Raw genomic sequence first — 23,775 nt, forward strand, 5'->3', positions numbered from 1 at the left:
TGAGCTCTCCTTCCATGACTTACCTTTAAATTAATTTAGTTACTCCCTTTAAAAAATACTAATTACACTCGTGGCCTTGTTACCCACTCCAATCTAAAGTCCTTAATAAGCTACACTGAATTTAAAAAGAAAATATCGTAGTACTCACCTTATCACCAGAGGTTTTTTTTTCAACAAAAAAAAACTTCCCCTTATTTTTTTTCTAATGAGATATTTACCCAGCTATTTAGAGCTATTCCCTAACAGCAGTGACTCACCAACCAATCACCTTGCAGCTCTCCTGAGATGTCACTGCTGGCTTTTCTTTTTCAAAACCTGTCCTGAGGAACTCCTGCAGTGATGTCCTGGGACTGAAATGATTGACCTCCAACAACCGCAACTATTTTCCTTTGTGCTAGGTATGACTCCAACCAGCGGAAAGCTTTCCCCCTGATTTCCATTGACTCCAGTTCTGCTAGGGTTCCTTGATGCCATAGTCTGTCAAATGCTGCCTTGACATCCAGGGCAGTCACTTTCACCTCACCTCTGGAGTTCAACTCTCTTGACAATGTTTGCACCAAGGCTGTAATGAGGTCAGGAGCTGGGTGGTCCTGGCAGAACCCAAACTGAGCGTCAGTGAGCAGGTTATTGCTGAGCAAGAGCGTTTGATAGCACTGTCGATGACCCCTTCCATCACTTTGCTGATGATTGACAATAGACTGATAGGGCAGTAATTGTCCGGGTTGGATTTGTCCTGCTTTTTGTGCACAGGACATAACTGGGTAATTTTCCACATTGCTGGGTAGGTGCCAGTGTTGTAGCTGTACTGGAACTGGTTTACCTGATCTGTGTTTGATTATGGTAGTCTGTCCACCAATCGATGCTCACTGTCCTTAATGACTTATGCCTGCCTGGGGATCTGTTGAGCAGTTTAGAGAACTTACCGGAAAGAACAGACAGAGATCTCCCTCTTGAAGGAAAGCAGCCACTTTGCTGTCTCTTGGAGAATCACCGAATTAGCGTCCACATCTTCAAAACGGAAGCCTCAGGACTACCAAATTCAGCCTGAAGCCAGCTAAGTCACCAACCTCCAAAGACTATATACTCCTTTTTTCCCTCTGGACTCTGATTTGACCAAACTATGCTTCCCCACTTTGTAACCTAATTTTGTGTGTGTGTGTGAGAGAGAGAGAAATTAGGTGTGTATTTTATTATTTTTTACTTGGATTAGTTTAAGTACAATTAAGTTAACCTCTTTCTTTGTTAAACTCAATAAAACCTGTTTGGCTCTTTTTATGATCATGGTGCGTAAACAGTTAAACACTCACTGAATTGGCAAGGATATCCACTTCAAAAAGAAATAAATCTGTTGTGATCAAACAAGGAGAGGGAAAAGAGGGGAGCCCTTTGATCCTTCCTCACCTGATCATAACATCATCCTTGGCATACAAGCGTCTCCAGCAAGGCCATCGGCAATTCCCCTTGAGATGGTGGTGAACTGCCTTCCTAAACTGCTGCAATCTGTGCGGTAAAGGTGCTACCACATTGCTGTTAGGTAGCGGGTTCCAGGGTTTTGACCCAGCAACGATGAAGAAATGGTGATATATTTCCAAGCCACGATGATGTGGGACTTAGAGGGGAATATGAGGGTCCCATGCAGTTGCTACTCTTGATCTTCTAGGTGAAGGTCATGGGTTTGGGAAAATCATCCTGTAGAAAGCACACACTGCAGCCATGGTACACTGGTGAACATAACAAGAAATTGGAGCAGGAATAGACCACATGGCCTCTACAGCCTGCTCCACCATTCAGTACGAACATGGCAGATCTTCTGCTTCAACTCCACTTTGCCACCCGTTCCCCATATTTCTTGATTCACAGAGAGGTGAAAACTATGTCTATCTCAGCCTTGAATGTATTCAACAATGGAGTATCCACAAACCTCTTGGGTACAGAATTCCAAATATTCACAATCCTTTGAATGAAGACATTTCTCTTCATTCCAGTCCCAAATAATTGAACCTGTGTTCTAGATTCCTCAGCCAGGGGAAACACCTTCTCAGTGTCTATACTGTCAAGCCCTTCACAACCTTGTATGTTTCAGTGGGATCACCTCTCATTCTTCTGAACTCCAGTGAATATAAGCCAGTTTACTCAGTCTCTCATCATAGGACAACCCTCTGATCCTTGCAACCAATCTACTGAACCTTTGCTGTTCCGTCTCCAATGCAAGTATATACGTCCTTAGATGTGGAGATCAAAACTGCACACGGTACTCCAGGTGTGGTTATGTAATTTTAGAAAAAAAATGCTATTGTAATTGAATATGTTGTGCTTCAGTGTACTGTAGTATCGGGTTGAATAGTTTTGTTGCTTAATTCCTCCACTTGTCAGTTTCCAACTTCATCCTTGTTCAGCAGAGAAGCAGTGATACCATGAAATTCTCCTTGAAGACAGTGGAAGGTCAATGTGAATAGCAACAGTAACAAGCCAGCCCACTCATTGTGTTTACTTTGCCTTTTTATAGCCCATAACCGCTCTTCATCTTCCCAGACTCAGTTTCTGTCTCTTTCTCCATTTTCATCAATACCTGTACTTTTTCAGTTGCCTCTAAATAATTTTGGCCAAAACCCAATTGGCCGGAGCTTGGAAACAATTTGCTTGTCAATTATTTTTATTTAAGAATGACACCTAGCAGAAAAAAATACCTTCCTCATTGGGTAAACGTGATTTTGTTTGAACCATCCTTGATGACCCCTGTGTCAGAATCACAGTGACCACCAGCCCTGTTTGTTTAGTTCTATACCATGGAATGGAAAATGGTTTTTGAAATGCTCCGTGTATTCTGTCATGAAGAGGCAGTTTTACTATTTATTGACATCACCTCTTCTCAGGACCTGTTCAGGATTTTGCTTCGCTGTTTGAGAGGTGACTCCTATGTGCAGCTTGTCATCCCACACACAGGGTTGAACCTTAATTTTATGTCAACTGGCTCTAGTTCTTTTGATCCCTGTTACTGATCTTTGTGATACTTGCAGAAAGTTCCTGTCAAATCTTGGAGCTGTCCTTGAGAAAGGTATTGATGTTTTGTCATGATTCATTGGAAGAGGCAGCATCCAATCTGATATAAAACTTGTTTTGACTTAAACACAGAAAAGATATAATGCCCAAGTGGTAGCCATTCTGAATGCTGACAACTCCAAGGGTCAGGGGTTGGAGGGGGGGGGGGGGCGAAGATGGAAGATAGAATGTTGAGTCTGCTGTATGCCCTAGTGAGGCCAAAGCATTGTGGAATTCCCATTTCCAAGAATGTAAAATGGGGTTTCATCTTGGCCAGCAAGCTCTGTCCAATATTCCTAGGCAGTAGCTCTGGAGAATTCCTTTTGCAGGATTCACGGTTTTGAGAACATTGATGCAAACAAACTGATGGCACATCATCCATATTGGGGAAACCATGTTTATCGGATGTCTAAGTATTGAAACATTGTTCACATATATGGGCGGCGGAGTGGTTAGCACCGCAGCCTCACAGCTCCAGCGATCCGGGTTCGGGTCTGGGTACTGCCTGTGCGGAGCTTGCAAGTTCTCCCTCTGACCTCGTGGGTTTCCTCCAGGTGCTCCGGTTTCCTCCCACATGCCAAAGACTTGCGTGTTGATCGGTAAATTGGCCATTACAAAAAAATTGCCCCTAGTGTAGGTAGGTGGTAGGAGAATTGAGGGAAGGTGGGGATGTGAGAAGGAAAATGGGATTAATATAGGACTGGTATAAATGGGTGGTTGATGGTCAGCGCGGACCCGGTGGGCCGAAGGGCCTGTTTCGGTGCTGTATCTCTCTATGACTCTATATGTCTGATTCAATCCACAAAACAGTGACACACTTTTTAACAGAATTCTGCAGGTTGTCCTCTATTGAGCAGGTGTCATTTGATGGCTTTAATATTGTGTTTTCAGGTATTGCTTGGGGGGAGGGGGATATCTGTATTTCAATGTGCTTGGCCTATTCTTTGAAGGTACATGTGTGTTATTAGATGCAATTGAGAGATCTTCAAAAATCAAATTTCTGAAGCACCGTTTTCTATAAAATGTGTTTTTTGAAATGTGTTTCAAATATTTTTTTTTCCAAATATTACCCTTACCATTGTTCCTGTAGGAAAAGATCAACTGGCAACATCGTTAGCTTATTATCTGGCCAACTGGCCTCACCAGTATAATTCTGGTTCACTCAGAGGTGTTAGTTGCCAAACCTGGACTGGACAAATTGAAGTGGAACGGTGCAGAATCTTGTTTGACAAAGGTGTTTTGTTATGTTCAGAGACATCATTGGATATACTGGTTATATTGGGGAGCTACACTTGGCGTTAGGAATAGATTTTAAAAAAAATTTCCTTTGATCTAGTGACCATGGGAGGAACAGAATCTGGTTCTGCTATTTTAGAGCCCTAATATGAGAGTTTGTGACCATCTTTGGCCTTAAACCTGAAACAGTTCCAATTTAATATATTAAAAGCAAAATACTGCAGATGCTGGAAATCTGAAATTAGAACAAGAAATGCGGGAAATACTCAGCAGGTCTGGCAGCAGCTGTGGAGAGAGAAGCAGAGTTAACATTTTAGATCAGTGACCCTTCATCAGTTCTGAAACGTTAACTCTGCTTCTCTCTCCACAGATACTGCCAGACCTGCTGAGTGTTTCCAGCATTTCCAATTTAATATATTTTTGATTGTTGAACATACTTTATCTTGGAAACTGGAAAACTGAGTTATTGATGCCTACTTTTTGTAGTGCACTAGGAATGATGCGGACAATGCTTACTTAGCATGAATTCTGCCATTTCCTGATGCCTTGGGCTTCACAGTGTGCCTCAAATTAACTGCTTGCTGCATACTTGCTTGTTGACTCTTCCCCAGTGCAGCAACATGCAGTGCCATTAGCAACACACACAAAAGTATGGCTTTAACAGCGGTGGATTTTACCTTTTGTTTAATGGAAAGGTGGTAACAATTTTGTTGCTAAGTCCAAGAGCTGCAATTGATTTCAGTTTTGTTTGTTTCCCTTTGTAGATCATGCCTCAGAGGTACAAGTGACTATGATGTTGACAGAGAGCTGCAAGCTACGTGGACTCCATCACAGGTAAACTCAAAGGCACTGAAAGAGGTGAATGATTATCAGAAGATGTATTTTATAGGTTTCTGATGGAATTTCAGAAGATATGAGAGAGAGCCCAAAGGGTTTTATTGATCAAATCTGATATGTTTAAATTCACAACTACTTAGTGAAATATATTTCTTTGCATAAGCTAGGAAGGTATTAAATATTTATGTTATTTCTACAAGCTGCACTTTTTTCATTTATAAGTAAATAGACTGTAGTCATTGTGGGGCATCTGTGAGGCTGAAGCTTCATAGAGAGCACCTTTCTAGAGATGGTCACCTTGCAGCTTAAAAATGTGTATTCAGAGAGGAAATGGGAGACCACTGGAAGTATAAGGAGGACCAGGCAGGCAGGGCAGCGATCCCATGACTGCATCTTCGTCTTCCAACCGATAGTCAGTTCTGAACACTGGTGATCGTTCCTCTGGGGAGTGCAGCCAGAGTCAAGTGCATGGCACCATCGGTGGCTCAGCTTCATGGGGAAGCAGGAAGAGCGAAAAAGCAATAGGGGTGAGGGATTCGCTAGTGAGGGGCACAGACAGGCGTTTCTGCGGCTGCAGACGTGACTCCAGGATGGTATGTAGCCTTCTGGGTGCAAGGGTCAAGAATGCCACTGAGTGGCTGCAGGACATTTGGGGGCACGGGGGTGGTGGATGGTGTAAGAGGTCATGCTTCGTATCGGCACCAATGACATCGGCAAAAAAAGAGATGAAGTCTTGAAGGCAGAGTTTAGGGAGCTAGGAAAGAGATTGAAAAGCAGGACCTCAAAGGTCGTAACTTCCAGAGTACTCCCAGTGCCACGTGCTAGTGAGTACAGAAGTAGGAAGATAAAGCTGATGAATACGTGGCTGGAGAGAATGTGCAGGAGGGAGGGCTTTATATTCTTACGGTATTGAGACCGCTTCTGGGGAGGTGGGACCAGTACAAGGCGGACGGATTGCACTTCAACAGGACTGTGACCAATACCCTCGCAGGGGTTTTGCTAGGGAGGGTTAAACTAGCTTGGCAGGGGGATGGGATCCTGGGAGTAGATTCAGAAGGGAGAGAAGAAAATTTGGAAATGGAAAGCAGAAAATTAGTAAGCATGTTGGGAAGGCAAATGATACAAAGGCTAGAAAGTAGACAACAAGGGAGTTTGGCAGTGCTGAATGGTGTGTACGTCATTGCAAGAATAAGGGAATAAGGCAGATGAGGTGAGAGCACAATTTGATGCATGGCAGTATAATATGGCTATTACTGAAACAGGGCTGAAAGGAGGGTAGGAATAGAATGGAAGCTCAACATTCCTGGTTATAGGGTTTTCAGACAAGATGGGGGATTAAAAAAAAAGGTGTGTCACAGTGTTGATTAAAGAAACAATTATAGCTGGGAGGAGGGATGATATGGTAGAAGGATCATCAAATGAGGCCACATGGGTTGAACTGAAGGACCACAAAAGGAGGAATCACATTGCAGGGAGTGTACGATAGATCCCCAACCAGTCAGAGAGAGATAGAAGAGCCAATATGTAAGCAAATATCTGAGAAGTGCAAAAACACTAAGGGAGTAATCATGGGGGATTTCAACTACATTATTATTCACTGGGATAGAATTAGTGTGAAAGGGAGCTGAATTCTTCAAATGCTTTCAGGAGAAACTTTTTAGCCAGTAGATAGCAAGCCCAGCGAGAGAGGGGCGGTACCAGACTTAATTTTAGGGAATGAAGCTGGACAGGTTGGAGGAGTATCAGTTAGGGAGCAGTTTGGTGGAAGTGATCATAATTCAGTTAGATTTAGGGTAGTTATGGAAAAGGAAAGCTAATTTTACAAAGCTGAAGTAGACTGGGAACTGCTATTTAAAGGTGAATCAGTGTCAGATCAGTGGGAGACATTGACGGGCCGAATAGCCTACTCCTGCTCCTATCTTTCTATTCCACGAAGAGATAGTGAGTGTTCAGAGCAAGTTTGTTTCCTTAAAGAAAAAGGGTGGGACCAACAAATCCAGAGCCCCCTGGATATCAAGGGGCTTAAAGGAGAGGATAAAGAAAAAAAGTAAGCTTATGATAGACACTGAGGGCTCAATACTGCAGAAAACCTAGAGGAGTATAAAAAGTTTAGTGAAATTAAAAAAGAAATTAGGAAAGCAAAAAGAGGGCATGAAAAAATATTGGCAAGTAAAATCAAGGAAAACCCGAAGAATTTTTATCACTACATAAAGAGCAAGAGGATAACTAAAGAAAGAGTAAGTCCTGTGAGGGAGCTTAAGAGTAACCTGTGTGTGGAGGTGGAGGACTTTAGTATGGTTCTTAATGAATACTTTGCATCTGTTTTCACAAAAAAGGGAAGGCATAAAAAAACCAAATAAAAAGTCATTCTCAGGATGGTAGGCTGTTACTAGTGGGGTGCCGCAAGCTGGGGCCACAGCTGTTCACAAGCTCGATAAATGATTTGGATGTGGGGACCAAATTTAATATTTCCAAATTTGCTGATGGCACAAAACTAGGTGGGAATGTGAGTTGTGAGGAGGCTGTGAGGAAGCTTCAAGCAGATTTGGACAGGCTACGTGAAATAGGCAGGAACATGGCAGATGGAAGATAATGTGAATAAGTGTGAAGTTACCCACTTGGGGAAAAAAAACCAGAAAGACTGTATTTTTAAATGGTGAGAGTTTGGGAAGTGTTCTGTCCAAAGGGGCCTGGGTGTCATTGTTCATGAGTCATGAAAAGCTAGCATGTTAGCAAACAATTAGAAGGCAAATCGTATGTTGGCCTTCATCGCAAGGGGTTTTAGGTACAGGAGTAAAAATGGCTTGCTACAATACAACCTTGGTGAGACCACACCTGGAGTGTTGTGTCCAGTTTTGGTCTCCCTTTCTAAGGAAGGATATACTTACCATAGAGGGAGTGCAACAGAGGTTCACCAGACTAATCCTTGGGATGGTGGGATTGTCTTATCAGGATAGATTGAGGAAACTGGACCTGTATTTTTTTTTTATTCGCTCATGGTATGTGGGTGTCGCTGGCTAGGCCGGCATTTATTGCCCTTGAGAAGATGGTGGTGAGCTGCCTTCTTGAACCGCTGCAGTCCATGTGGGGTAGGTACACCCACAGTGCTGTTAGGGAGGGAGTTCCAGGATTTTGACCCAGCAGCAGTGAAGGAACGACGATATAGTTACAAATCAGGATGCTGTCTGCTTGGAGGGGAACTTGCCAGATGGTGTTGTTCTCATGCATCTGTTGCCCTTGTCCTTCTAGGTGGTAGAGGTTGCAGATTTGGAAGGTGCTGTTGTTGCTGTAGTGCGTCTTGTAGATGGTACACACTGCTGCCACTGTGCGTCAATGGTGGAGGGAGTGAATGTTTGAAGATGGGGTGCCAATCAAGCAGGCTGCTTTGTCCTGGATGCTGTCGAGCTTCTTGACTGTTGTTAACTTGTGCCTTGTAGATGGTGGATAGACTTTGGGGAGTCAGGAGGTGAGTTACTCGCTGCAGGTTTCCTAGCCTCTGACCTGCTCTTGTAGCCATGGTATTTATATGGCTACTCCAGTTCAGTTTCTAGTCCATGGTAACCCCCAGAATGTTGATAGTGGGGGATTTTGTGATCATGATGCCATTGAACGTCAAGGGAAGATGGTTAGATTCTCTCTTGTTGAAGATGGTCATTGCCTGGCACTTGTGTGGCACGAATGTTACTTGCCACTTATCAGCCCAAGCCTGGATATTGTCCAGGTCTTGCTTCAGTATCTGAGGTGTCTCGAATGGTGCTGAACTTTGTGCAATCATCATTGAATGTCCCCACTTCTGACCTTATGATTGAAGGAAGGTCATTGATGAAGCAGCTGAAGATGGTTGGGCCTGAGGGACCCCTGCAGTGATGTTCTGGGACTGAGATAATTGACCTCCAACAACCACAACCGTCTTCCTTTGTTCTGTTTTTCCCCTGATTCCCATTGACTCCAGTTTTGCTAGGGCTCCTTGATGCCATACTCTGTCAAATACTGCCTTGATGTCAAGGGTAGTCACTCTCACCTCACCTCTTGAGTTCAGCTCTTTTGTCCGCGTTTGAACCAAGGCTGTTATGAGGTCATGAGCTGAGTGTTCCTGGCGGAACCCAAACTGAGCGTCAGTGAGCAGGTTATTGTTAAGCAAGTGCAGCTTGATAGAACTGTCAACAACACCTTCCATCACTTTACTGATCATCGAGAGTAGACTGATGGGCGGTAATTGGCCAGGTTGGATTTGTCATGCTTTTTGTGTACCGGACATACTTGGTGACAAACCTCCAGGACCAGATCGTTTCCATCCCAGGGTTTAAAAGAATTGGGTGAGAAAATTGCAGATGCCCTAAGTACAATCTTCCAATGTTCTCTCAATTCAGGAACTATTTGTTTAGATTGTAAAATTGTATTCGTCACTCCACTATTCAAGAAGGGTGACTGAGGGAAATCAGGGTATCATAAACCAGTTAGCTTAACATGTTGTTGGGAAATTACTAGAGTCTATAATTAAGATTGGGGTGATTGACCACACGTGGTGCACTGTGAACAGTTCTAGGCACCACACCTTAGAGGAATATTTTGACTTTGGAGGGAGCGCAGCATAGTTCCCTTGGGCTCCCAGGGTTAAGTTACAAATTTCATAGTTCTATTGAAAATAGACCCAGTTTTTCAAGTCTTCTTTTGTTTTGGTTTTCCTTGTGTCAGGCAGCATCCTGGTGAATCTGCATTGTACCCCCTCTGAAACCTCAATAGCCTTCTTAATTGTAGCAGAGAGAGAAATACATTGGTTTTTGAGAGGTCTGCATCTGCTATAAGGATGCAGCTTTGAGCAAATGTCTGAAACATCAGAATGAGCAAGGCAAGGTGGTATAGCTTTAAGAAATCTTTAATTAGAATTAGAATTTTTAGAATTAGAATATTACAGCGCAGTACAGGCCCTTCGGCCCTCGATGTTGCGCCGATCATCTGACCTACACTATTCCATTTACATCCATATGTCTATCCAATGACCACTTAAATGCCCTTAAAGTTGGCGAGTCTACTACTGTTGCAGGCAGGGCGTTCCACGCCCCTACTACTCTCTGCGTAAAGAAACTACCTCTGACATCTGTCCTATATCTTTCACCCCTCAACTTAAAGCTATGTCCCCTCGTGTTTGCCATCCTCATCCGAGGAAAAAGACTCTCACTATCCACCCTATCTAACCCTCTGATTATCTTGTATGTCTCTATTAAGTCACCTCTCCTCCTCCTTCTCTCTAACGAAAACAACCCCAAGTCCCTCAGCCTTTCCTCGTAAGACCTTCCTTCCATACCAGGCAACATCCTAGTAAATCTCCTCTGCACCCTTTCCAAAGCTTCGACATCCTTCCTATAATGCGGTGACCAGAACTGCACGCAATACTCCAGGTGCGGCCTCACCAGAGTTTTGTACAGCTGCATCATGACCCCGTGGCTCTGAAACTCGATCCCCCTACCAATAAAGGCTAACACACCATATGCCTTCTTAACAGCCCTATTAACCTGGGTAGCAACTTTCAGGGATTTATGTACCTGGATACCAAGATCTCTCTGCTCATCTACACTACCAAGAATCTTCCCATTAGCCCAGTACTCTGCATTGCTGTTACTCCTTCCAAAGTGAATCACCTCACACTTCTCCGCATTAAACTCCATTTGCCATCTCTCAGCCCAGCTCTGCAGCCTATCTATGTCCCTCTGTACCCTACAACACCCTTCGACACTATCCACAACTCCACCGACCTTCGTGTCATCCGCAAATTTACTAACCCACCCTTCTACACCCTCATCCAGGTCGTTTATAAAAATGACAAACAGCAGTGGCCCCAAAACAGAACCTTGCGGTACACCACTAGTAACTAAACTCCAGGATGAACATTTGCCATCAACCACCACCCTCTGTCTTCTTTCAGCTAGCCAATTTCTGATCCAAAGCTCTAAATCACCTTCAACCCCATACTTCCGTATTTTCTGCAATAGCCTACCGTGGGGAACCTTATCAAACGCCTTACTGAAATCCATATACACCACATCCACGGCTTTACCCTCATCCACCTGTTTGGTCACCTTCTCGAAAAACTCAATAAGGTTTGTGAGGCACGACCTACCTTTCACAAAACCGTGCTGACTATCGCAAATGAACTTATTCTTTTCAAGATGATTATAAATCCTGTCTCTTATAACCTTTTCCAACATTTTACCCACAACCGAAGTAAGGCTCACAGGTCTATAATTACCAGGGCTGTCTCTACTCCCCTTCTTGAACAAGGGGACAACATTTGCTATCCTCCAGTCCTCCGGCACTACTCCTGTCGACAATGACGACTTAAAGATCAACAACAACGGCTCTGCAATCTCCTCCCTGGCTTCCCAGAGAATCCTAGGATAAATCCCATCTGGCCCAGGGGACTTATCTATTTTCACTCTTTCCAAAATTGCTAACACCTCCTCCTTGTGAATCTCAATCCCATCTAGCCTAGTAGGCTGTATCTCAGTAATCTCCTCGGCAACATTTTCTTTCTCTACTGTAAATACTGACGAAAAATATTCATTTAACGCTTCCCCTATCTCCTCTGATTCCGCACACAACTTCCCACTACTATCCTTGATTGGCCCTGTTCTAACTCTCATCATTCGTTTATTCCTGATATACCTATAGAAAGCCAATGACTTCTCGTGTCCTCTCCTTGCTCTTCTTAGCCCTCCCTTTAGATCCTTCCTGGCTAGCTTGTAACTCTCAAGCGCCCTAACTGAGCCTTCACGTCTCATCCTAACATAAGCCGCCCTCTTCCTCTTGACAAGCGCTTCAACTTCTTGAGGAAACCACGGCTCCCTCGCTCGACAACTTCCTCCCTGCCTGACGGGTACATACTTATCAAGGACAGGCAGTAGCTGCTCCTTGAATAAGCTCCACATTTCGATTGTTCCCATCCCCTGCAGTTTCCTTCCCCATCCTACACATCCTAAATCTTGCCTAATCGCGTCATAATTTCCTTTCCCCCAGCTATAATTCTTGCCCTGCGGTATATACCTGTCCCTGCCCATCGCTAAGGTAAACCTAACCGAATTGTGATCACTATCGCCAAAGTGCTCACCTACATCTAAATCGAACACCTGGCCGGGTTCATTACCCAGTACCAAATCCAATGTGGCATCGCCCCTGGTTGGCCAGTCCACATACTGTGTCAGAAAACCCTCCTGCACACACTGGACAAAAACAGACCCATCTAAAGTACTCGAACTATAGTATTTCCAGTCAATATTTGGAAAGTTAAAGTCCCCCATAACCACTACCCTGTTACTCTCGCTCCTGTCGAGAATCATCTTCGCTATCCTTTCCTCTACACCTCTGGAACTATTCGGAGGTCTATAGAAAACTCCCAACAGGGTGACCTCTCCTCTCCTGTTTCTAACCTCGGCCCATACTACCTCAGTAGACGAGTCCTCAAACGTCCTTTCTGCCGCTGTAATACTTTCCTTGATTAACAATGCCACACCCCCCCCTCTTTTACCCTCTTCTCTGTTCTTTCTGAAACATCTAAATCCCGGAACCTGCAACATCCATTCCTGCCCCTGCTCTACCCATGTCTCCGAAATGGCCACAACATCAGGATCCCAGGTACCAACCCATGCTGCAAGCTCACCCACCTTATTCCGGATGCTCCTGGCGTTGAAGTAGACACACTTTAAACCAAGTTCTTGCTTGCCAGTGCCCTCTTGCGTCCCTGTAACCTTATCCCCTACCTCACTACTCTCAACAGCCTGTACACTGGAACTACAATTTAGGTTCCCATTCCCCTGCTGATTTAGTTTAAACCCCCCCCCGAAGAGCACTAACAAATCTCCCCCCCAGGATATTGGTACCCCTCTGGTTCAGGTGAAGACCATCCTGTTTGTAGAGGTCCCACCTACCCCAGAAAGAGCCCCAATTATCCAGGAAACCAAAACCCTCCCTCCTACACCATCCCTGCAGCCACGTGTTCAACTCCTCTCTCTCCCTATTCCTCTCTTCGCTAGCACGTGGCACAGGCAACAACCCAGAGATAACAACTCTGGTTGTTCTCGCTCTAAGCTTCCACCCTAGCTCCCTGAATTTCTGCCTTAAATCCCCATCTCTCTTCCTACCTATGTCGTTGGTGCCTATGTGGACCACGACTTGGGGGTGCTCCCCCTCCCCCTTAAGGATCCCAAAAACACGATCGGAGACATCACGTACCCTGGCACCTGGGAGGCAACACACCAACCGTGAGTCTCTCTCGTTCCCACAGAACCTCCTATCTGTTCCAAAAAACAACAAAGAAGAAAGATAATTACAGCACAGGAACAGGCCCTTCGGCCCTCCAAGCCTGCGCCGATCCAGATCCTCTCTCTAAACATGTCGCCTATTTTCTAAGGTTCTGTATCTCTTTTCTTCCTGCCCATTCATGTATCTGTCTAGATACATCTTAAAAGACTCCATCGTGCCTGCATCTACCACCTCCGCTGGCAATGCGTTCCAGGTGCCCACCACCCTCTGCGTAAAGAACTTTCCACGCATATCCCCCCTAAACTTTTCCCCTTTCACTATGGAGTCCCCAATGACTAATGCTCTGCTCCTCTTCCCTTTTCCCTTCTGAGCAACAGGGACAGACTCTGTGCCAGAGACCTGCACCCCATTGCTTACCCCTGGTAAGTCGTCCCCCCCAACAGTATCCAAAACGGTATACCTGTTGTTGAGGGAAACGGCCACAGGGGATCCCTGCACTGCCTGCTGGTTCCCTTTCCTTCCCCTGACGGTAACCCATCTACCTACTTCTTTTACCTGAGGTGTGACTGCCTCCCTATAACTCCTGTCAATAATCCCCTCCGCCTCCCGAATGATCCGAAGTTCATCCAGCTCCAGCTCCAGTTCCCTAACGCGGTCTGCGAGGAGCTGGAGTTGGGTGCACTTCCCGCAGATGCAGTCAGCAGGGACACTCTTGGCGACCCCTACCTCCCACATTCTGCAGGAGGAACATACAACTGCCTTTACCTCCATTCCCACTATTCTAGATTCCCAATAAATCTACTGAAAAACCAAACGAAAAAAAAAGTCAAAACTTGTTCGCTTAGCAATCCGACGGACTGAACTTTTTAAATAAAAAGCTTACCTTATCCCCTACCCAGCAGTCCCCGGTCCTCCGAAACAAAAAAGGGATTAACTTGTAACTTACTGAAATATTACATTAGACTCCAGCTCCAACACCAGATGATGTCGTGAATATAGTTTCGACTCAATGGTAATTAATGGTAATGGTCAGGACAGAGTAGGAATCTTTATGCTGGAAAGTAATCGATTACAGCTTTGTTGATCGCTGCACTTAAAGCCGTGGTTGAATAAACCTCTTATTTTGAGGGTTAAGCCTGCAAGTCTAATTGACCACTGAGGCCTGCTTCAGCTTGCTATACTAGTGTAGAGCCCAATACTGCACACAGTATTCTGAGGCTCGCTCCTCCTTATCTCTAATTTCCTCGAGTCATACAACGCTCTGAGAAATCTGCACTACACAAAATCTTGCGCATCCTCAGTTTTAATTGCTCGCCATTGGCAGCTGTACGTTCAGCTGCCGAGAACCTAAGCTCTGGAATTCCCTCCTTAAACTATTCCACTTCTTTAACTCTCTTGCTTCCCTTAAGATGCTTTTTGACCAAGCTTTTGGTCACCTCTCCTAATATCACTTTACACAGATCGAAGCCAAATTTTGTTTGATAAGGCTCCTGTGAAACGCCTTTGGATGTTGTACTCAGTTAAAGGTGTTATAATGGAAGATTTAAAGGAGAGTGGAAACCTAAGAAATAGGAGCAAGAGTAGACCATATGGCCCCTTGAGTCTGCTTTGCCATTCAGTATGATCATGGCAGATCTTCTGCCTCAACTCTACTTTACCGCCCACTCCCCATATCCCAGGGTCACTGACCTGAAACGTTAACTCTGCTTCTTTCTCCACAAATGCTGCCAGACCTGCTGAGTATTTCCAGCATTTCTTGTTTTTATTTACCCCATATCCCATGATTCCTTGTGAGACCAAAAATCTGTCTATCCCAGCCTTAAATATATTCAACGATGGAGCATCCACTGCCCTCTGGGGTTGAGAATTCCAAAGATTCACAAATATTTGAGTGAAGAAATTTCTCCTCATCTCGGTTCTAAATGATTGTCCCCTTATCCTGAGACTGTGTCCCTGTGTTCTAGCTTCCCGAGCCATAGGAAACAACCTCTCAGAGTCTGCCCTGTCAAGCCCCCTCAGAATCTTGTAAATTTCAATGAGATCACCTCTCATTCTTCTAAACTCCAGAGAGTATAGACACAATTTACTCAGACTCTCATCATTGGACAACCCAGGGACCAATCTAGTGGACCTTTGCTACACCGCCTCCAATGCAAGTGTATCCTTCCTTAAATAAGGAGACAAAACTGCATACAGCATTCGAGGTGTGGTCTCACCAAAGCCCTGTACAATTGTAGCAAGACTTCCTTATTCTTGTACTCCAATCCCCTTGCAATAAAGGCCAACATGCTATTTGCCTTCCCAATTGCCTGCTGTACCTACATGCTAACTTTGTGTTCCTTGTACAAGTTCCCAAGTTCCTCTGAACATCAACATTTATAAACATAGAAACATAGAAAATAGGTGCAGGAGTAGGCCATTCAGCCCTTTAAGCCTGCACCGCCATTCAATACGATCATGACTGATCTTCCAAACTCAGTACCTTGTTCCCGCCTTCTCCCTGTATCGTTTGATTCCTTTAGCTCTAAGAACTATATCTAACTCTTTCTTGAATATATTTGATAATTTGGCCTCCACTGCTTTCTGTGGTAGAGAATTCCACAGGTTCACCACTCTCCAGGTGAAGAAATCCCTCCTCCTCTCAGTCCTAAATGGCTTACCCCTTATCCTTAGATTGTGACCCCTGGTCCGGGACTCCCCCGCCATCGGGAACATCCTTCCTGCATCTAGTCTGTCCAGTCCTATTAGAATTTTGTAAGTTTCTATGAGATCCCCTCTCATTCTTCTAAGCTCTAGCGAATACAAGGCTAATCAACCCAATCTCTTTTCATAAGTCAGTTCTGCCATCGCAGGAATCAGTCGCTGCACTCCCTCTATAGCAAGAACATCCTTCCTCAGATAAGGAGACCAAAACTGCACATAATACTCCAGATGTGGTCTCACCAAGGCCTTGTATAATTGCAGCAAGACATCCTTGCTCCTGTACTCGAATCCTCTTGCTATGAAGGCCAACATACCATTTGCCTTCTTAACTGCCTGCTGCACCTGCATGCTTACTTTCAGATTTTTCATGCATTTTAGAAAAATATTCTGCTTTTCTGTTCTTACTACCAAAGTGAATAACCTCATACTTTCCCACATTATACTCTATCTGCCACCTTGTTGCCCATTCACTGAACCTGCCTCTATCTCTTTGAAGCCGCCTTGTGTCCTCCTCACAGCTTACATATCCACCTCGCTTTGTATCATCTGCAAACTTAGATATTCTCGGTCTCTTCATCTATGTCAGGGGTTGGCAACCTTAACAATGAGCCATTTTAAAAATTTAGTCAAAAATACAACATCTTAGAGCCGCAATGTTGTTACTCAAATGCCAATAATAATGAAAAACAAGACAGACACATTTATGGACTTCTATGCAGCATCTTTATACTGATGCTTAAATGTACGTGTTAATATCAATGAAAGAGTGCTTTTATCAACAAAATTTTAAAGGATTTTACGATAATGTTAATTGAATGACACTTTCTCACAAGTACGGTGTTAATAAAAGTCTAAAAAGCCGAAACTAGCCATTTAATTACCATCAAAGTCCGTGAGCATCTAGGGTGATTGGCTAGCGAGCGATATGTAAGCCATTAGCTCAGTGGCACATGATGTCATTTTGCTTGGCAAAACGATGTAAGTGTAACTTATGACTTTTGATCCAAGCATGTTTTCAATGGAATTTCATATTTTTGTGAGTAAACATTTCACAAGTTCTGGCTGTTATCTATAAAAATATTCAATTGTCAAAGTGATTTTTAGATATCTGATATTCTTTTTAAATTTGAAACACATTCAGATCACTATCTTCTAAAAGTTGATAGAGGAAAAATGGGGTTTGATCAATCAAGATTGGGAGGCGCTGTTGAATCCATAATGTTCCACATGCTTGCCGACCTCTGGTCTAAGTCATTAATATAGATGGTAATTAGCTGAGGCCACAGCACCGATCCTTGCAGCATTCCATCAATTACAGCCTGCCAACTTGAAAATGCCCTGTTTATCCCTACTGTCTGCTTCCTGTCCATTAACTAGTCCTCTATCTATGCCCATATTACCCCCAAATCTTGCATATTAGCCTGTTATGTGGCACCATATCAAATGCCTTTTGGAAATCCAAGTATACTACATCTACCGGCTGCCCTTTATCCTACTAGTTAAAGCCTCAACAAGCACTATTAAATTTGTCAAACACTGTTGCCCTTTCGTAAAACCATGTTGACGTTGTCTGATTATGTTACAATTTTCGAAGTGCATCATTGAGACTTCCTCAATAATAGATTACAACATTTTGCTGACAACTGAAGTCAGGTTAACTTGCCTGTAGTTTCCTGTTTTCTCTCTCTCCTTTCTTCAATAGTGGTGTTACATTTGCTAATTTACAATCTATTGGGGCTGTTCTAGAATCGAGGGAATTTTGGAAAATCATAACCAGCGGATCCACTATCTCTGCAGCTGCCTCTTTTAAAACTCTAGGATGTAGGCCATCAGGTCCTAGAGGGGTTTAGGGAGAGAATTCCAGAAACTAGAGCCTAGGCAACTGAAGGCATGGCCACCAATGGCAGAGCAATTAAAATCAGAGATGACCAAGAGGCCAGAATTAGAGTGCAGAGATCACAGAGGGTTTTAGTTCAGTTTAGTTTAGAGATACAGCACTGAAACAGGCCCTTCGGCCCACCGAGTCTGTGCCGACCATCAACCACCCATTTATACTAATCCTACACTAATCCCATATTCCTACCACATCCCCACCTGTCCCTATATTTCCCTACCACGTACCTATACTAGGGGCAATTGCTAATGGCCAATTTACCTATCAACCTGCAAGTCTTTTGGCTTGTGGGAGGAAACCGGAGCACCCGGAGGAAACGCACGCAGACACAGGGAGAACTTGCAAACTCCACACAGGCACTACCCAGAATTGAACCCGGGTCGCTGGAGCTGTGAGACTGCGGTGCTAACCACTGCGCCACTGTGCCGCCCAGTGGTTGTAAGCTGGAGAGACAGATAGGGAGGGACAATACCATAGAGCTAAAGTAGATAGTAACATAGGAGCAGGAGTAGGCTATTCAGCCCATCGAGCCTGCTCCACCATTCAGTTAGATCATGGCTGATCATGTACCTCAATGCCACTTTCCCGCACTATCGCCATATTACTTGATGTCATTAGAATCCAGAAATCTATCGATTTCTATCTTAAACATGCACATTGATTGAGTTTCCACAGCCCTCTTGGGTAGAGAATTCCAAAGAGTCACCACCCTCTGAGTGAAGAAATTCCTCCTCATCTCAGTCTGAAACGGCCTACCCCTTATTCTGAGACTGTGTCCCCTGGTTCTGGCCTCCCCAGCCAGGTAAACATCCTATTCACATCGACCCTGTCACGCCCTGTAAGAATTGTGTAAGTTTCAATAAGATCAGCACTCATTCTTCAAAACTCTAGAAAATACAGGCCCAGTTTCTGCAATCTCTCCTCATAAGAGGAGAGGGTAAAAGAGGAGGGGGCATTGCATTATTAGTTAGGCAGTCAGTTACTGCAGTAAGGAGAGATGATACCTTGGAAGGGGCATTAAATGAAGCTTTATGGGTAGAGTTTAGGAATAAAAAAGGGACAGCCACATTGCTAGGTGTTTATTATAGACCCCCAGATAGTCAGCGGGAAATTGAGGAGCAAATATATGTGCAATTCGCAGAGTTGTGCAAAAATAATAGGGTAATTATATTGGGTGATTTCAACTTTCCCAACATTAATTGGAATAGTCATCGTGTTAAGGGCTCAGATGGAGTGGAGTTCTTAAAATATATACAGGAGAACTTTTTAGCTCAATATGTAGAGGATCCAACAAGGAAGGGTGCAGTGCTGGACCTAATTCTGGGGAATGAAGCCGGACAGGTGGTTGATGTGTCGGTGGGGGAGCATTTTAGTGATAGCGACTACAACATGGTACAATTTAAGCTTGTTATGGAGAAAGAAATAGACAAGTTGCAAAAAAAGGTTTTGGACTGGGGGAGAGCGAATTTAGTAAAATAAGGCAGGATCTGGCCAAGGTAGACTAGAAAGAGTTACTTGTCGGAAAATCTACAGAAGAGCAGTGGGGGGCATTCAAAAAGGAAATGGGGAGGGAACAGGTCCAATATTTTCCCTCTAGGGTAACAGGTAGGAGCAACAAGCCCAGAGAACCATGGATGACCAGAAACATTCAGGGTACGATGAGAAGGAAAAGAGAGACTTTTAGCAAATACAAGGAGAGCAAATCAACGAAAGCATTCGTGGATAACAGAAAGTGTAGGATGGAGCTTAAGAAAGCAATTAGGAGAGCAAAGAGGGGATATGAGAAAACGCTGGCTGGTAAAAGTAGGGAAAATCCCAAGATATTCTACAAGTATATCAATGGGAAAGAGTAGGACCCATTAGGGACCAAGGGGGAAATCTGTGGGTGGAGCCAGAGGACATTGGTAGGGTGTTGAATGAATACTTCACATCTGCCTTCACCCAAGAGAATGAGGATGTAGATATGGAACTCAGAGAGAGAGACTGTGAGGTTCTTGAGCAAATTGTTATAGGGAGTGACAAGGTTTTGGAGGTTTTGGCAGGCTTAAAAGTGGACAAATCTCCAGGTCTGGACGATTTGTGTCCCAGGATGCTGTGGGAGGCGAGGGTGGAGATTGCAAGGGCTCTGACCCTTATTTTTAATTCCTCTCTGGCCACGGGGGAGGTGCCAGAGGACTGGAGAACAGTTAATGTGGTCCCACTATTTAAGAAAGGTTGTAGAGATAAGCCAGGGAACTACAGACCAGTGAGTCTCACGTCAGTGGTAGGGAAACTATTGGAGAAAATTCTGAAGGAGAGAATCTATCTGCACTTGGAGAGGCAAAATTTGATTAGGAATAGTCAGCATGGCCCTTGTCAGAGGGAGGTCATGCCTAACAAATTTGATTGCATTTTTTGAGCATATGACCAAGTGTGTAGATGAGGATAGTGCAGTTGATTTCAGCAAAGCCTTTGACAAGGTCCCACATGGGAGACTTATCAAGAAAGCAAATGCACATGGGATACAGGGTAACTTGAAAAGGTGGATTCAAAATTGGCTTAGCTGTAGGAGACAGAGAGTGATGACAGACGGCTGTTTTAGTGACTGGAAGCCAGTGTCCAGTGGCGTACCACAGGGATCTGTGCTGGGTCCCCTATTGTTTGTCATTTATATAAACAAGATAGATGACTATGTGGGGGTAGGATCAGTAAGTTCGCGGATGACACAAAGATTGGCCGAGTGGTTAACAGTGAGGTTGAGTGTCTTAGGTTACAGGAAGATATAGACGGGATGGTCAAATGGGCAGAAAAGTGGCAGATGGAATTTAATCCTGAAAAGTGTGAGGCGATATACTTTGGAAGGAGTAATGTGACACGGAAGTATTCAATGACTGGCTGGGAAGTTCCGAGGAACAAAAGGGACCTTGGCGTGTTTGTCCATAGATCTCTGAAGGCAGAAGGGCAGGTTAATAGGGTGGTGAAAAAGGCATATGAGACACTTGCCTTTATCAATCGAGGCATAGATTACAAAAGCAGGGAGGTTATGTTGGAAATACAAACAAGAAATGCTGGAACCACTCAGCAGGTCTGGCAGCAACTGTGGAAAGAGAAGCAGAGTTAACGTTTCGGGTTAGTGACCCTTCTTCGGAACTGACAAATATTAAAAATGTCACAGGTTATAAGCAAGTGAGGTGGGGGTGGGGCACGAGATAACAAAGGAGAAGGTGTAGATTGGACAAGGCCACATGTTGGAGTTGTACAGAACTTTGGTAAGGCCACAGCTGGAGTACTGTGTGCAATTCTGGTCGCCACATTATAGGAAGGATGTGATTGCACTGCAAGGGGTGCAGAGGCGATTCACCAGGATGTTGCCTGGGATGGAACATTTAAGCTATGAAGAGAGGTTGGATAGGCTTGGGTTGTTTTCACTGGAGCAGAGAAGACTGAGGGGTGACCTGATTGAGGTGTACAAGATTATGAGGGGTATGGACAGGGTGGATAAGCAGCAGCTGTTCCCCTTAGTTGAAGGGTCAGTTGCGAGGGGACACAAGTTTAAGGTGAGGGGCAGGAGGTTTAAGGGGGATTTGAGGAAGAACTTTTTTACCCAGAGGGTGGTGACGGTCTGGAATGCACTGCCTGGGAGGGTGGTAGAGGCGGGTTGCCTCACATCCTTTAAAAAGTACCTGGATGAGCACTTGGCACATCATAACATTCAAGGCTATGGGAAAGTGCTGGCAAATGGGATTAGGTAGACAGGTCAGGTGTCTTTAATGCATCGGTGCAGACTCGATGGGCCGAAAACCTCTTCTGCACTGTATTATTCTGTGATTCTGTGATAAGACAATCCCGCCATCCCAGGGATTAGTCTGATAAACCTTTGTTGCACTCCCTCTATGGCAAGAACATCCTTCCTAAGGTAAGGAGACCAAAACTGTACACAATACTCCAGATGTGATCTCACCAAGGCTCGATACAATTGCAGCACGACATCTTTATTCCTGTACTCAAATCCTCTTGCAGTGAAGGCCAACATCTCATTTGCCACCTTAATTGCTTGCTGCATCTGCATGCTAGCTTTTAGTTACTCATGAACAAGAACAACCAAACCCCTTTAGACATTACACTTCCCAACATCTCACCCTTTAAGAAATACTCTGTCTTCCTGTTTTTTTTTCTCCCCAAGTGGCTAACTTCACATTTATTCACATTATATTCCATCTGCCATGTTCTTTCCCATTCACTTAGCCTGTCCAAATCCCCTTGAAGCTTCCTCGCATCCTCCTCACAACTTACATTCCCACTTAGTTTTGTGTAATCATCACATTTGGAAATATTACATTTGGTCCCCACATCCAAATCATTTATATAGATTGTGAACAGCTGTGGCCCCAGCACTGATCCTTGCGGTACCCCACTAGTAACAGCCTGTCATCCTGAGAATGACCCATTTATTCCTACTCTCTGCTTTCTGTCTGTTAGCCAATTCTCAATCCATACCAGTACATTACCCTAACCCCATGTGCTCTAATTTTGTTTACTAATCTCCTGTGTGGGATCTTATCAAAAGCCTTCTGAAAATCCAAATACACCACATCCATTGGTTCTCCTTTATCTAGGCTATAAGTAACAACCTCAAAAACTCCAAATGGGTTTGTTAACATGATTTTCCTTTCATAAATCCATGTTGACTCTGCCCAATCATATATCATATATTATTTTCTAAGTGTCTAGTTATCACATCCTTCATTATGGATTGTAATATTTTCCCTACTACTGACACCAAATTAACAGGTTTTCTCTCTCCCTCCTTTCTTAAATAGTAGGGTTTCATTTGCTACTTTCCAGTCTACAGGAACCCTTCCAGAGTCTATGGAATTTTGAAAGATAACCACCAGTGCAATCACTATCTCTCGAGCCACCTCCTTCAACACTCTGAGATGTAGCTCATCTGGTCCAGGGGGTTTATCAATCTTCAGCCCAGTTAGTTTTTTGAGTATTACCTCTTTATTAATGCTAATTTCTTTTAGTTCCTCATTTTCACAATTCCCTTGGTTCCCTAGTATTTTTGGGAGATTTTCTGTAACTTCCTCTGTCAAGACAGGCACAAAGTAATTGCTTAATGTGTAGAGAGAAACAGAGTTAACGCTTCAGGTCTGTGACCTTTCATCAGAACTGATGAAAGGTCACAGACTTGAAACGATAACTCTTGTTTCTCTCTCCACAGATGCTGCCAGACCTGCTGAGTATTTCCAGCACTTTTTGTTTTTATTTCAGATTTCCAGCATCTGCAGTATTTTGCTTTTAACAAAGTAATTGTTTACTTTCTCTGCCATTTCCCTATTCTGCATTATAATTTCTCCTGTCTCTGCCTATAATGGACCCACATTTGTCTTTGCTAATCTTTTCCTTCTTCCTAAAGAAGCTTTTACAATCCACCTTTATGTTTCTTGCTAGCTTCCATTCATAGTCTCTTTTCCTTTTCTTTATCAGTTTCTTGGTCCTCCTTTGCTGGATTCTAAATTGTTCCCAATCCTCAGGCTTACACTTTTTCTGGCAACCTTCTAAGCCACTTCCTTTGATGTAATTCAATCTTTAACGTCTTTTGTTCGCCAAGGTTGATTCATCTTTCCTGTTGGGTTTTTGTGTCTTAGAGGAATGTATATTTGTTGTAGACCGTGTAATACTATTTAAATACTAGCCATTGCCTGTCCACTGTCAAATCATTTAGTGTATTTTCCCAAACTACATAGCCGACTTGCACCTCATACCTTCATACTTTTCTTTGTTCAGATTCTAAGACCCTAGTTTCGGAATGAACTATATCACTTTCA

General features: G+C 43.9%; 1 protein-coding gene across 1 annotated transcript in view; it reads left to right on the plus strand.

Annotated features, from left to right (window-relative positions):
• ryk (receptor like tyrosine kinase) overlaps positions 1 to 23,775 on the plus strand; it is a 429,626-nt gene that overhangs the window by 294,183 nt on the left and 111,668 nt on the right. The window contains exon 11 of the mRNA XM_068042876.1: positions 5,040 to 5,109. Within this exon, the coding sequence (XP_067898977.1) occupies positions 5,040 to 5,109 (70 nt within the window). The remainder of the gene's footprint in view (positions 1 to 5,039; positions 5,110 to 23,775) is intronic.

The sequence above is a fragment of the Heterodontus francisci genome, chromosome 11 (genome assembly GCF_036365525.1).
Source record: "Heterodontus francisci isolate sHetFra1 chromosome 11, sHetFra1.hap1, whole genome shotgun sequence".
Taxonomy (NCBI): Eukaryota; Metazoa; Chordata; class Chondrichthyes; order Heterodontiformes; family Heterodontidae; genus Heterodontus; species Heterodontus francisci.